We start from the raw sequence: 13,701 nt of genomic DNA, 5'->3' as shown, positions 1-13,701 counted from the left end.
TACTTTAGAACACAAGATGTTGGAGGTTTATGGGGTAATGATGTCTGCAATCTAAACCCCCCAAAAACTGGTCTTCTGGACTCCTTTCCATTTGGGGAATATATTAAAATGGAAACAAATAGAGATAGAGTGGACAATATTAACTGTGAACTGAAAAGGGAGTAGAGCAAAGTATTGGATCTAGAGAAAGGAGTTAATTTCCCACTGGGACCCAGGGTGAAAAACTGCTAATCAAAGTGGGATTATTTATTCCTTGGCCAAGAGATGGGAATGTGGAGAATGCTTGGCAAAAAGGTAGCTCCTAGTGCATTTTAGAGTTTTCCATTCCTTCATTCCTTCTTGAAAATATAATTCCCCCTCACTTCAAAATCTTCCCATATAAATCCCTAGTAAAGAAAATGAGTAGCTAGAACTACAGACCCTATGCCAAAAAAGGGTCAAAGTTTAACTGAATGGTTCTAAGCCCTCTTGCCCAGGTTTTAGACATGCCATAAAGAGGCTGGTCATAGAATAAATGATATTGAATTAGTCAGAGGTGTACAAGTCCCTCATTTGTAGCTTTCTTGGGTTTTATAATTATAATGATCTTATTTCCTGAAAGAACCCCCCCCTCCATATTACCCATGAGGAAACTGAGGTCTAGACATAGTAAATTTCTTTCCCAAGGTCACACAGGTTGTAAGTGTTAGAATTGGAACTGAAATCCAGTTCTAATTCCAAATAGAGGAGTCATTTTATAACACTACCCTTCCCAATCTCACCAAATTCTGAAAACAGTATACAATATTTCTTGGAAAGAAAATCCATTGCTTACAATTGAAGGCAGAAGTTAATAAAAGGCTATCTTTTAGCCATTGGTACCAATTTGGAGAATAATCAATTAATCCATATAGAAAGGAAATCCATATGGAGCAACTGGGAATCTAAATGAGTCATTCTTCCCTCCCACCCACCTCCACCTCCATATTAATTATAATACATAGAAGAAATATCATCTTACTGGGTTCACAACGGGATAGTCACTGTCCTTAAGGAAAAGTGGTTTGGTCCCAGAGGAGGGGACAGCAACATATTAAACTGCTAGACTGACCTTAGAGCACAAGACAGGGCAGAATCCATATGATTTTTGTATATCCATGTATAAGATCTGGGGAAGGCAGACTATAAGATACACATGCTTCATGCTTATTTATGCTGAAGTAGAGGCTTATTTTTAAATTTCATAACAGCAAGAAAGGGCAGATCTTCTTTCTTTGCCACCACATGTAAAAGTCAGTGTTTTACTAAAAACAGTCAGGCAAGAATAATTTAAAGTGGAGAAAGAAAAAGTGATCTTTAGGACTTACTGTGCTATTATAAAGCAGGAAGAGGTATTTCTACCAGTCCAACTTTCTATTTAATATGGCCCCTATGTATCAAACCCATTTCTCTTATACCTATGCATCATCTTTTCTCATCTCTAGTGAATCCATCTTCCTTCTCCCCCTTCTCTTGGGATGTTTGTGGATATTGCCTTAAATTTCCCCTGCTTTTCTATGCTGCAGAGTGTCCCTTTCAGACTTTGGCAAGTTTGCTTTTTGAAAACAGTAACTATGAAGACAAACATCAGACAATGTGAAATTTTAAAATAACATTAATGGAGCATAATACAGAGATAAAGTTGGCAATGAGGGCAAAGAATGACTCAAAAAGCTGATTTACTAACTGCTCAATTTGACTATAAATAGCAGAATAATAGACTTTAAAAATTCAAAAGAACCTTGAAATCCATAAATGTTTTATGATTATTGGTCAAAGGAGAAAAAGAAACATGAATAGAATTGATATACAATGAAAAAATGTGAGTATAGATATAAGTATGTTGTTTTGGTGTGGAACAATATCCAACTACATAGTGAAGTCTTCATTCTATCCCTAATGTGTTTTTCATTTTCTTTAAGGGCATGGAATTGTGGCCCTGGGGGCTCTTTCCATGGCATACTTCAATGCCAGCAGTATCCCTTCCTCCACATTCTACCTCACTGGAATCCCTGGTTATGAGGCGATGCACCACTGGATCTCTATACCCTTCTGCATTTTCTACTTTATTGGCATAGTGGGTAACTGCACCATCCTTCATGTTATCCGGACTGACCCAAGTCTGCATGAACCCATGTACTATTTCTTGGCCATGTTGTCCTTTGCAGACATGGGCATGTCCCTTCCCACCCTTATATCTGTCCTCCAAGTGTTGTGGTCCATATCAAGGGAGATTGAATTCAGTCCCTGTGTGATACAGATGTTTTTTATCCATTCCTTCTCCTTCATGGAATCAGCAGTGCTCCTAGCGATGGCCTTTGATCGCTATATAGCTATCTGCCATCCATTAAGGTATACCACTATCCTCACCCCACAGCGCATTGCTAGAATTGGAATATTTGCCATTCTTAGGAGCTCCCTCCCTGTTATTCCATTGATGATCCGCCTGACATACTTCCCATTCTGCCATTCCCATGTCCTCTCTCATTCTTACTGCCTGCATCAGGATATAATACGGCTAGTTTGTGCAGACACCAAATTCAATTCTATCTATGGGTTGGTTGTGCTCATTCTATACTGGGGATTTGATGCACTGGGCATCTTGGTGTCTTACATCTTCATTCTTCACTCTGTCTTGAACATTGCATCCTGGGAGGAGAGGCTCAAGGCCCTGAACACATGTGCCTCCCACATCTGTGCTGTCCTGATCCTTTATGTGCCCATGATTGGCCTTTCCATTGTCCACCGTTTTGCCAAGCATGCCTCTCCCCTTGTGCATGTCCTTATGGCTCACATCTACCTGCTAGTGCCCCCAGTTCTCAACCCCATCATCTACAGTGTGAAAAATAAGAAAATTCGTAGGGGGATCATTCACTTGATCACCCCCAAGAGAATGCACTCCACGCTGAGGTAGGCATTACTAAGAGATAATATTTCAAAGCTTGTCATTGTGATAAAACTGAGAAGGATTCTAAAAGATATAGGAGTTTCCTTAATCCCAGTCATCTTACACATGTATATATACATATGTGAGCAACCAGAAACACACATATGTCCCCTCACACACACACTCTTCCTGATATTCCAAATTCAATCACTTCCTATAAATGTGACTCTTGACATTCTACTCCTGCTCTATGGTCCTCAATTTCCTATTTGTATAATAAGTAGTTTAGATGTGATTACTAAGGTTTGATTCCAATTGCAATATTCTTCAATTTGGAACTAGGAGGGAAATTACAAATTTTTGTGCTTATGTTCATTACTGAACTCCTTCTATATGCTATTCATCTCCTAAATAAATGCATCTACTTTTACTGGATTGAAGAATCTGTGGCTTTAATCCCAGTTCTCCCCATTTCCCTTGGGTTGTGTTCCCCTTTGGCCCCTCCATATGACTATATGTTTATCATTCCAGTGTTCTTGAATAAGAACCAGAGTTAACTTGAATAAATTAACCAGAGTGACAACACAGATTGCGTTTGAGGACTTGTAATATCTCTGAAAAATCTTTGGACCAGGAGTCAGAAAAACCAGGCTTGCAAAATATATTTTCCTTGTTAGAGAAAACAGAATACATAAATGAATCAATCCATGATTCAGCATTCCTCTGAACGTTCATTTGTAGAAATTTGGCATTTATGTGATTGGAACATAGGGTTTTAGTAGGGAAAGACATTGACTCCAAATCCAACTCCCACAAGCCTAATACTTGAGGACAGCCAAGAGTCATTTATATAATTTGATATTAAACTGAAAATTTGAATTCTTCTATTTAGTTCCAGAGAGTAAAACCAGGGGCAATGCGTAGAAGAGAGAAAGAATAAATAAATTCAAGTTTGACATGAGGAAAAAATTAATAACAAAAAATGAACACTTTCCTCAAACAGAATTATCTAATAGTATGATAGTGACTTCAGGGATGAGAGGCGGGGCAAGGGAGTAGATGGCCTTTCATTGGAGGGCTTCCATAGCATGGATAATCATTTACTCTTATGGTATACTGGGTCTCCTTGTCAGGTGTAGGTTAAACCCAATGGCTACTAGGGTTTTTTAACTATTTTTTAAACAAAATTTCAAAATTATGTGATTCTGGTACCTGGGGATCCTTGTCATGTCACTTTAAAAAAAAATTTATTGTACAAACTTTTAAGATTTAGTTCAAGTCTGTGACGTTGTGGGTTTCAAAGGTCAAAAGATTGAATTACTAGGTGTAATGGTAATGGGAATTTGAAGATCTTCCCTGCTTTGAAAATGTACTCTGCCCCCTAAAAGGCTGAATGTAGTCACATGGATCCTGTGGTGGGACCAGTTTTATATGGAACGGAATAGAGCCCACAGGAAGTTGGGAGTCAGAGCCAGAGAGATGATGGGAGACAGAGGACAAGTAGGCAAGGAGTTAGTCAGGTTTGTGAGTAAAATATTTATCTTGTATTTGTGGGAAGGTTAAAGGATGGCGTGGCTCTCTGCTACATTGTGGTGCATTAACTTCTAGGTTGCTATGATGTATTTGGTTTCTTCATGTTGGGATTTGGTTTTCTGGTGTCTGAATAAATGTTTTGCTTCTGTCCTCTATATGGAGAGTTTTTTATATTTTGCGATCAAGCACCATGTGGGAATATTTATAGTCATGGTCCATACATTTATCATGACTGTGGGCACTGTAAATATTGAACTGGCAATACATTAGGATGAGTGATAGACTCCATGCCAGAATTATTGCAGCTGAACCCAGTGAAGATCAAAGCTTCTAATGACAGGCTTTCTTTAGAATAACCATCAGTGGCAGTATCAAAGGCAGCCAACAGAGTGGTATTTATCTAATGAATGCCTCATTCAGAAGTAAACTTGTTTAGGGTAAACATTTTACAGCAGCTACTTCAAGTTTGAAGCAACTACCCTTAGTGACCAAAATAACATAGGGGACAGTGAGCCCCTAAATGTTGAGGGGAAATTTTGTATTTATCTTCTTTCTATATCTTCTCAGTAGACACACCTTTGAAAGTTAATTGATTTTTATTGGCTAACTGATGCTACTATGATGTCCTAATCATTGGCAACTGATATTGGGAAAATATACCAGAGTAGGGGCTCAAAATATATATACCATTATGAAGTGTTAACATGGACTCTGTAATGACTATACCAACCTGTCAGAGTTACGAAATAAGTTGCCAATCAGAAAGGCTTCTGAAGCCCCAAACTGCTTGACATACTACTAATCTTTTTAAGTGAACTCTATTCAAATTTAGAGATAACTGTAGCAACCAGAAACCACAGAACCAACCTTGATCAGCTCAATGATAACCTTGAACTGCAGCCACTGACTCAGGACCTTGCTTGGAACTTTGTAAACATCATATTGTTTGACTTATTTTGTCTGCAAATGTCTTCTCCCTTAATCCTCAGCTTCCTGCCATAAAGTCTCTAGACACTATATTATCTCACCCTCTTCCCACTTCCCTTTGAGCACCTGAGAACTGTCTCCCTCTCTGCTGCCTTCCAAGTTCTTCTCTTCCTGGCAAGTTCTGCTTCTAAGGTAATAAAAACTTTTGTAATCTGTGATCAGACTCTTTCATTTCCAACCCCTTTTTTTTGGGGGGGGGTCCCAGGGGACTTTTGTTAACACAATATAAAAATCTTTGACAGAAGGAATTATTCCATTATTTATATTTGTAGCATCAGCACCTACTAGCAAGGTGCCTGATACACAGTAGGCCCTATTCTTTTCATGACCGACTGGCTGATTGTCATATTTTTTGACCCCAGAAAACAAAGAACAATGTCAGCATGTGATCCATGTCCCAGTCTAAGTAATAACAAATCTGAGAGCCCAAAGTCCACTTCAACCAGAAATTGGTAATTCATTCTTTGTTTGTAATCCCCTTCCAAATTTTCTGTCTCCTTTTAACATTGTGTTAGGGCTGGTTAAAAATGCAATTAATCATTTTGCTTTGCTCTGAGATTAGATTTCACATCCCTTCACTTGTCATACATTTTCAAACCAAATTTCACCATAAAGACCATGGGCTCTCCTACACATATTTAGAATATACCAACTCGCTCTTTTCCAAAATACTTCCCTGACACATATAGTTGATAAAACCAGGCACAAATTCTGTTCTGTTCATGCTGAGCTTTTTATGCACCATGTTAATTTCCAGAATACACTCTCCTAATGTGACCATACTCTTAAGCTCATCTTTCCAACTGATTTCTTCAGATACATTCATTATTCAGAGGGTCATGACATGGAGAAAAACCACCTTATTTTCTTCCATCTATACTTTAGTTCAAAGAGATATCCTGCAATAATAGGGAGCTGAACTGGAATCAAATCTTGCTGAAAATATTTTCTAGTTTCATAATAATCAGCAAGTCACTTAACCTCAACCAGACTCAGTTTCCTCATTTATAAAATGGTACAAGCAATATGATGCTAATTACTGCATAGAGCTGTCCCATGGAATTTTGAAAATATCAAATTATAATAGAAATATGAAGCATAATTACTCATAAGAAAAAACCATTGACTTCTGGCTCCTTGCTTGAAAATTCTCTTCATAATAAAAGGCAAATACTCTGGTCCAATCTATCCCCTCAAAGTCCCATCACTTTTTGCCAAAATGTTTTCAAGTCCAAGTAGACACATATACAGTTGCTTCTCACTTTTGAAGTTTTCCATAAATTGTTTCGGTGTATTTTGTACTGTTTCCGTTAAATGTTATCTCCATGTTCAGACTGTCCACTGAGAAAAGTGCCACCATGCTTGCAAGATAGTAATTATAGCAATAGCTACCATTAATGTAGGGCTTTAGGGTTGTGAAGCATTTACATACAGTAATATTCATATTATGCAAAGAACAACCATAGGAGGTAGGTATACTTTTTATTCTAACAGTCAGTAGCAGAGGAAATATAAGAACTCAACTCTTCCTGATGGCCGTCCAACACTCTATCCACTTAGTAGATACCTTTTCCTGACCTTCTAGTCACTAGCTATAGGAAATATCAAGGAAGTAATAGAGATCACTCCCAATCTTCCGTAATGGAGAATAGGTTAATACAGCAGTCAGCAAACTTTCTCTGTAAAGAACAAGAGAGTAAATTCTTTAGGCTTTGTTATGTAGGTACTTACATAATAGAAATTTAAAAATATTTCCATGATTTTCTATTGAAGAAAGTAAAATTTAAATAAGAGTTGAGTATAGTTTTTGTAACAGGACCATTAATGAGGAAAAAATGGATTACTTTGGGGGGATAACATTTTATTTAATGGGGTGTTCCTTAAATTTAGTGTTCTCTGTCACCAAAGCTGGTTGCAAATGTTCATCTGTTAATTCTGATATATAATGAAACTTTATGTATTTCATAACTGAAAATGAATTTTTGCACAGATATATACTGACAAATGCTTATATCAATCCACAATCTATATTATTTTAATTGAACTAAAAGTTTAATTTTCTTAAATGACTTTATTTTCTTTGTACATTTCAACTCCTATAATCAAAGATGATTTAATTAACTCACATAAATTACTCTCCTTGCTTGGCTTACAAAGGAGCCATTCAGAAAGTAACTCTTACAGCCTCATTTATATCTCTTTTTTTTTGTTAAGAATCTCTGCTAAGAGGAGATATAAAGTTCTAAATTTTCTGATTTTCCTGATTATTGATTTCCTGTGAGTTGAGAATACTGTGATGAGTGAGTAGTCTGGTATTGTCAAAGTATATTGTGTTATTTCAGTATAGCTAGAATGTAATTAACTAACACAATACTTAGTCATCTGATATTATAATAAAATAATGCACACTCATCTGTGCATTTAAAGTGTGAACATGCAAAGGCAATTCTCTCTCCTTTTCTTTTTTTGAAATGATAGATATGCACTGGTAATCAAAAAACATATAACTGGATGGCTTGTTAATGTTAACGTGGCACTAGAAAAACTATCTAATTAGGATTGCATCATTGCAATTTGTAATTGCAATTGAACAAAAGTGTGACTCAATGAGAGCACCACACAGGATCTTTGCCATAACTATTCCACTCTGCCACAGTAGTGGAGAAAGTAACCACGGACATAAGGATCTTGATTAAGTTGGGGCATAACGGAAAGTTATTATTATGGAGGAAATTTGCTATTAAAAATATATATACACACGTGTGTGTCAATCTACATGTCTGTCAGTCTATCATATATACTCATATATATGTATACATAGACATACAAGCATATAAATATGTAATAAACACACACTTATAATACACACCTATAACATGTGTGTTATATGTATAATCTATCTATATCATCTATCTTCTGCATCAAGAATCCTACATTCAAATTCTAACAAATCCTATGCCTTGTGTGTGTGTTTATCCATGTAAGACATTTATGTTACATAAAATTCCTAGGAGGCCTTGACAGTCAAGATTTAAGATTTGGTCAATTCCTGAGGGGAAAAGGAGATACAGCATGATAGGGGGGATGGGCAGATATGCCCTTGGAATACAAGATGTGTTTTCTTTAAGTGAACAGATAAATGAATAAAACATTTAAGTGTTGACTATGTGCAAAATTATCTAGGAGGCCCAGCGGTTAGGCTGTGAGTTCTGAAGTCAAGAAGACAAATTCCTGAGTTCTAATCCAGCCTCATGTGTGACCTAATCCTTTGTGACCCTGTAAAACCAAGAATGAGCAGCTTTCCAGAACAATGCTACTGTGAACAGCTTTTAAGGTTCTGATTACACAATATAGTGAAAACTGTATTTATTCCATAACAAATCAGAGCAAAACATTCACAGTAAATCAAGGTACAGCATTCACAGTGTTACAACTTATCACAGAAAATCTAAATATAGCATTCACAACAACTTATCACAGAAAATGGCCACATAGTTTTAACCAGAGTGGTCACAAAGTTTTAAACAAAGTACATCCATTTAGTAGATTCAATCATTCAGTCATTTCAATCATTCAATTATCCTGAAGGAGGTTTGCCTCCTTAAGGGACAAAAAGCACAATAGTCAACTTTCTCCATTCATTGGGCAAACTAAGTTAATTCAATCAGTCACTTATTCACTATTCAATCAGCAGAAAATACACAGGCCCTACACCCCTAGGTGACAAGTGAAATACAATTTCTCAGTCAGTACACAGTATCCAAGTAAAGTCTTCTTACAGCTTGACTGCAGGTGGTCTCTCAGATTCCCTGGATCCATTTAAATGGTCCTGGATCCTACCTGGATTCACCAAACTGTCACCTAGGCTCAAAAGCAGGTGGCTCCCATGTCCTTGTTCAGCTCTCCACATACTTCTTGTTCCACACTGAAGCTCACAGCATCCAGTCTACTTTAAATCCTTCCCAGTCTCTGTTCCTGGGAAGTCAAGTACCAACAAAGTCACAAACAGGTTCATTAAAAGTACCAGCATCACAGTCACACTTCTTCAGTCTTGGTAGCTATGGCTGGCCTTCAGCTCTGAATGGGCTGGGGAAATCCTCAGCAGGTCTGGCTGGCCCACAGACTCAGAGGAAAGTTCAGCTGGTTCCAAGGATCAAAATTACTTCATCTATGATCTCTGAAAAAATCATTCTCTCCAGCCCGGAGGGCCTTGCCTCTTCCGCCTCCCCGTCAGGCAGCAGCTTCTGCCTCCACGAAGCTTGCTCCAAGAAGACATATCTTTCCCAGCCAGGGTCTTTCCTTATATACAGTATTGCTCCTCCCTATTCAGACTCTTCCTGTTACATAAGCAACAGGGGATCACACCTTCTGTTTCCTTAACAGAGGCTTGATTAATTACTAAGTGCTAAGTACCTGTTATCTTTGCCAATTCAAAGGGATCTTCAAATTCAAATTACATTACCAGTACAGACTCTGGAAAAGTCATTTAACCCTATTTGCCTCAGTTTTCTCATCTGTAAAATGAGTTGGAGAAGGAAATAGCTAACCAATCCAATATCACTGCTAAGAAAACCCCAAATAACATCATGAAGAGTCAGACACAACTGAAAGTATTTTGATGTCACTAGTTACAGAGGTCTATAACCATATGATGTTATGGTTATAAAGGTCTAGGGGGAATATATAAGCAAGGTATGAGCTACATGCATATTCTTCCATTATTCCCTCGAAGCAGAGTCTGGCACAGGTGGTGATTAAGATAGGAGTCTGGCATCATTCTCTTCTGGATTCAAGGTAGTCTGATCATTTCAGGAGATGCAGGTACCCCTTGGGACTTATTACTATTTTGTTTCCTGTATAAATACTATCAAATCTGTCCCTCTCTACTACACAGCCTGTGGAATAGCTAGCTATGCCCCTGAGGTGCCAGTCACTACAGAACATCAAGGAGCAGCAATAACTATATTATGTGACTGATTCCAGCTGGTTTCTTATCATCAATGAGAACTTGTTCCAAAGATGAATAATTTTGGGGAGACAAGTTAGACTAACTCAGAGCAGCAGAGAAATAATTCCTCTAAGAAGGTGCTGATCAATTCAACAATTCACCAGATTCAGATTAGCAGGTGCTTCTTTGCCTGGTTTATGGACAACAAAGTGATCTGCCAATATTGTGAGTGTTCCACATCTAGCCAGTTGGACTAATTATTCTCAGACTTGCCATAATATAGTATTTCTACAACAAAGAAATGCTCCCTGATGGTGCTTGAGTGATTTAAGTGATTGTTCTTTTTTTTTTCTTTTCAAAGCCCTTTAAAGATTAGTATATAAGTAAGGGTACTGACATCACCCAAGACATCCTTTCCTTCATCCATGTCCACTTTTCCTGGTCATAACCTCAGTACCTCCATGTTTCTCCTCACTGGCTTTCCAGGATTAGAACAATTTTATTCGTGGATTGCCATCCCTTTCTCCTCCATCTATGCTATCGTCCTCTTGGGTAACTGCATGATTCTTCATGTGATCCGGACTGAACAGAGTCTGCATGAGCCCATGTTCTACTTCCTAGCTATGCTGGCTTTCACTGACCTGTGCATGGGTCTGTCTACCATTCACACAGTTTTGGGGATCTTGTGGGGATTCAGCAATGATATCAGCCTGGATGCCTGCATTGCCCAGACTTATTTCATTCATGGTCTGTCCTGTACAGAGTCTGGAGTCCTTCTTGCCATGTCCTTTGATCGATTCATTGCAATCTGTAATCCTCTTAGATATACAACTATCTTGACCAATACCAAAGTCATTCAAGCAGGGTTGATTATTTTGTTGAGGAGTGCTTTGTCAATTCTTCCTGTCATCATCCGCCTGAAGTTCTTCCATTACTGCCGCCACCACATCCTCTCCCACTCTTTCTGTTTGCACCAGGACTTGCTCCGGCTGGCTTGCTCTGACATACGCTTCAATAGCTTCTATGCCCTGGCTCTGGTGATCTGCACCTTGCTATTAGACTCCCTCCTCATCCTCCTCTCCTACATTCTAATTCTACATACAGTCTTAACTATCGCATCCCAGGAGGAGAGGTTCAAGTCCTTCCAGACATGTATCTCTCATCTCTGCGCTGTCCTGGTCTTCTACATTCCCATTATTGGTCTTACAATGGTGCATCGGTTTGGAAAACACCTCTCACCCCTAGTCCATGTCTTAATGGGGAACATCTATATCCTTTTCCCACCTCTCATGAACCCCATCATCTACAGCATCAAGACCAAGCAAATTCGCATCAGGATCCAAAGCATATTCCTCCTGAAAAGAGACTAAATACCTTTGGAATTCAAAAGACCTGATGTTTGGTTTCCCAGCATTTAAAACTCTCAGGCAGACTAAAAAATCTCAAGGTGAAAAAGTTCTGTTTTATTTTTTAATTAAAGATAGAAAGAATTTTAAACAGTTAATTCTGGTAGAAATCTGGGAGCACTGTTTAAAGTATGATGCCTGAATTAGGAGGAAAACCCTTTTTTTTTTGTATTTCAATACTATTCTTTATTCCCTCATCATTCTGGTCCTGACCTTCCTCCCTTTATCTCTTATTTAACCTTTCTCATATGTGCTCTCTTTCCATCTCTCAAAATCTACTCTAAAAAAATAACAATATTAGTCATTCTGATTATATGAACTGGATCCCCATTTTTCCTTACCCAAAGACATTTTCCTTTTCATGACAATCTCTACTTATAGGATGTATACCTGCAATTTCTATTAAAGGTAAAGTAAAAAAAAACCATAGAGAGTTATCCAGTGATTCCTCAAATTCTACAACATAAGAAGCACCTCTCTGTCTTGTGTATATGCCCGCTTTATGTCCTCTTTCCACTCGGATAGAAATTCTAGACTTCTCAGGGGACTTTTGCTGTTCTTTTTTTTTAGTTTGCTTGTTTTGTTTTCACAAATGACCATAAATTATTTACCACTGATAATGTTTCTCAAAAATAAGGTTTGCTAAAAGATTGTTTATAGTAACCCTTGCTTCTAAGGAGTTACATGTCCAATTAATCTTTGATATTGTCCTGTTGTTAATTTTGTCCCAAACTCTCCCTAAACAGACACATATTCATACACATGAATGTTCATAGAATCTCTTGTCTAGAGACTGAAATGAGGTCACCTTGAATCGCAAGTACAGTATTTCAAAACATCTTGTCCTAGTCACCATTTCCCTAACTTCAACATTCAGCACCATTGTAATTTGAAAAATTGTCCTAAGTGCTTCTCTGGGCATATCCTGAGAAAAAGACAAAGACTTGATCTTTGACCTCTAGGCGTTTATACTCTGAGACCAGAATAGTAAATAACACATAGGAAAAAAAAAACAGAAGAATAGGGTGGCATAGCTTGGCACATTTCAGGTAAATGAGTCCTGGTGATTAAGACTGACCAAAATCTGAATGTCAATAGTTGCTTCTAATGTTAAATTGTAAACAGAAGTCTAGTATTCCAAAATAAGAAGGTGCTAGTCCTTCTGTATTCTATCTTTACTAGACCAGTTTGGGCATACTGGGTTTAGTTCTAGGTTCATTTACCAAACACTGCTGCTTAGAAGCCCTTTAACAGAGGTACAGATATCCATTCGATAGCTATACACAGAAGGCAACTGTCCTTGTCAGAAAAAAAACACAGATTAATTCACAATTAGTGTTAATATATGATACCGCATCCTTTGTTCAGGGAAGATTTTATGAGGACAGAGGACACTGGCCTCCTGAAAAGAAATAGAATACAGGAAAAGCTAAGTGTAAGAAGTGGAAGACCATGAGATAAGTGAACAGGTCCAATCTCCAGACTCTTTTCCAGTAGGAGGTAACTTTTGAGTCTGAACAAGAATGACCACTACATAAACTCTGCCACCTTAGGGAGAAAAAAATTAATTTAATAATTCTTGTCTGTAAGGGAGTTCTCTAGTCTTCCTAATCCTAGGAAGCTTTTCAATCACACTAAATTTCCTAAATTTAAAAATCTATAATTCCTAAAAACAAGGGCACTGGAAAATTAGAACAGGTCTAGAAGAAGCTGATAAAGCTAACTCAGCAGGTTCAAAATGATGGAATATGAGGAAATCAAAATGATGGAATATGAATTGGGAGTGTTGAGTCCAGTGAAGAGAAGATTCAGCATTTTCCTGGTTTAAAGTCCAGGGTGCACAGAGAAACAAAACATATTTGTCTTCGCCAATCAGTCCTTTCCCAATGCTCCAGTTAGCTGATGTCCAGTAATTTGAAATA

General features: G+C 37.8%; 2 protein-coding genes across 2 annotated transcripts; both read left to right on the top strand.

Annotated features, from left to right (window-relative positions):
* Positions 1–1,972: 1,972 nt before the first annotated feature.
* LOC138177642 (olfactory receptor 51G2-like) lies at positions 1,973–2,932 on the top strand. The gene has a single exon (XM_069108854.1). It carries the CDS (start codon positions 1,973–1,975, stop codon positions 2,930–2,932), a length of 960 nt encoding a protein of 319 aa, XP_068964955.1.
* Positions 2,933–10,798: 7,866 nt separating this feature from the next.
* LOC138177730 (olfactory receptor 51V1-like) lies at positions 10,799–11,743 on the top strand. Its single transcript, XM_069108941.1, has one exon. It carries the CDS (start codon positions 10,799–10,801, stop codon positions 11,741–11,743), a length of 945 nt encoding a protein of 314 aa, XP_068965042.1.
* Positions 11,744–13,701: the final 1,958 nt, after the last annotated feature.

Source organism: Petaurus breviceps, unplaced genomic scaffold (assembly GCF_028583685.1).
Source record: "Petaurus breviceps papuanus isolate PSGF00001 unplaced genomic scaffold, PetGlider_PUasm1.0 90444, whole genome shotgun sequence".
NCBI lineage: Eukaryota > Metazoa > Chordata > Mammalia > Diprotodontia > Petauridae > Petaurus > Petaurus breviceps.
Note: the sequence above shows the minus strand (reverse complement) of the source record. Positions and strands in the feature narration are given on the sequence as shown.

Excerpts from the sequence above, each read along its gene's own strand:
- LOC138177730 (XM_069108941.1), top strand. The coding sequence starts at position 10,799 with ATGTCCACTTTTCCTGGTCATAACCTCAGTACCTCCATGTTTCTCCTC.
- LOC138177642 (XM_069108854.1), top strand. The coding sequence starts at position 1,973 with ATGGCATACTTCAATGCCAGCAGTATCCCTTCCTCCACATTCTACCTC.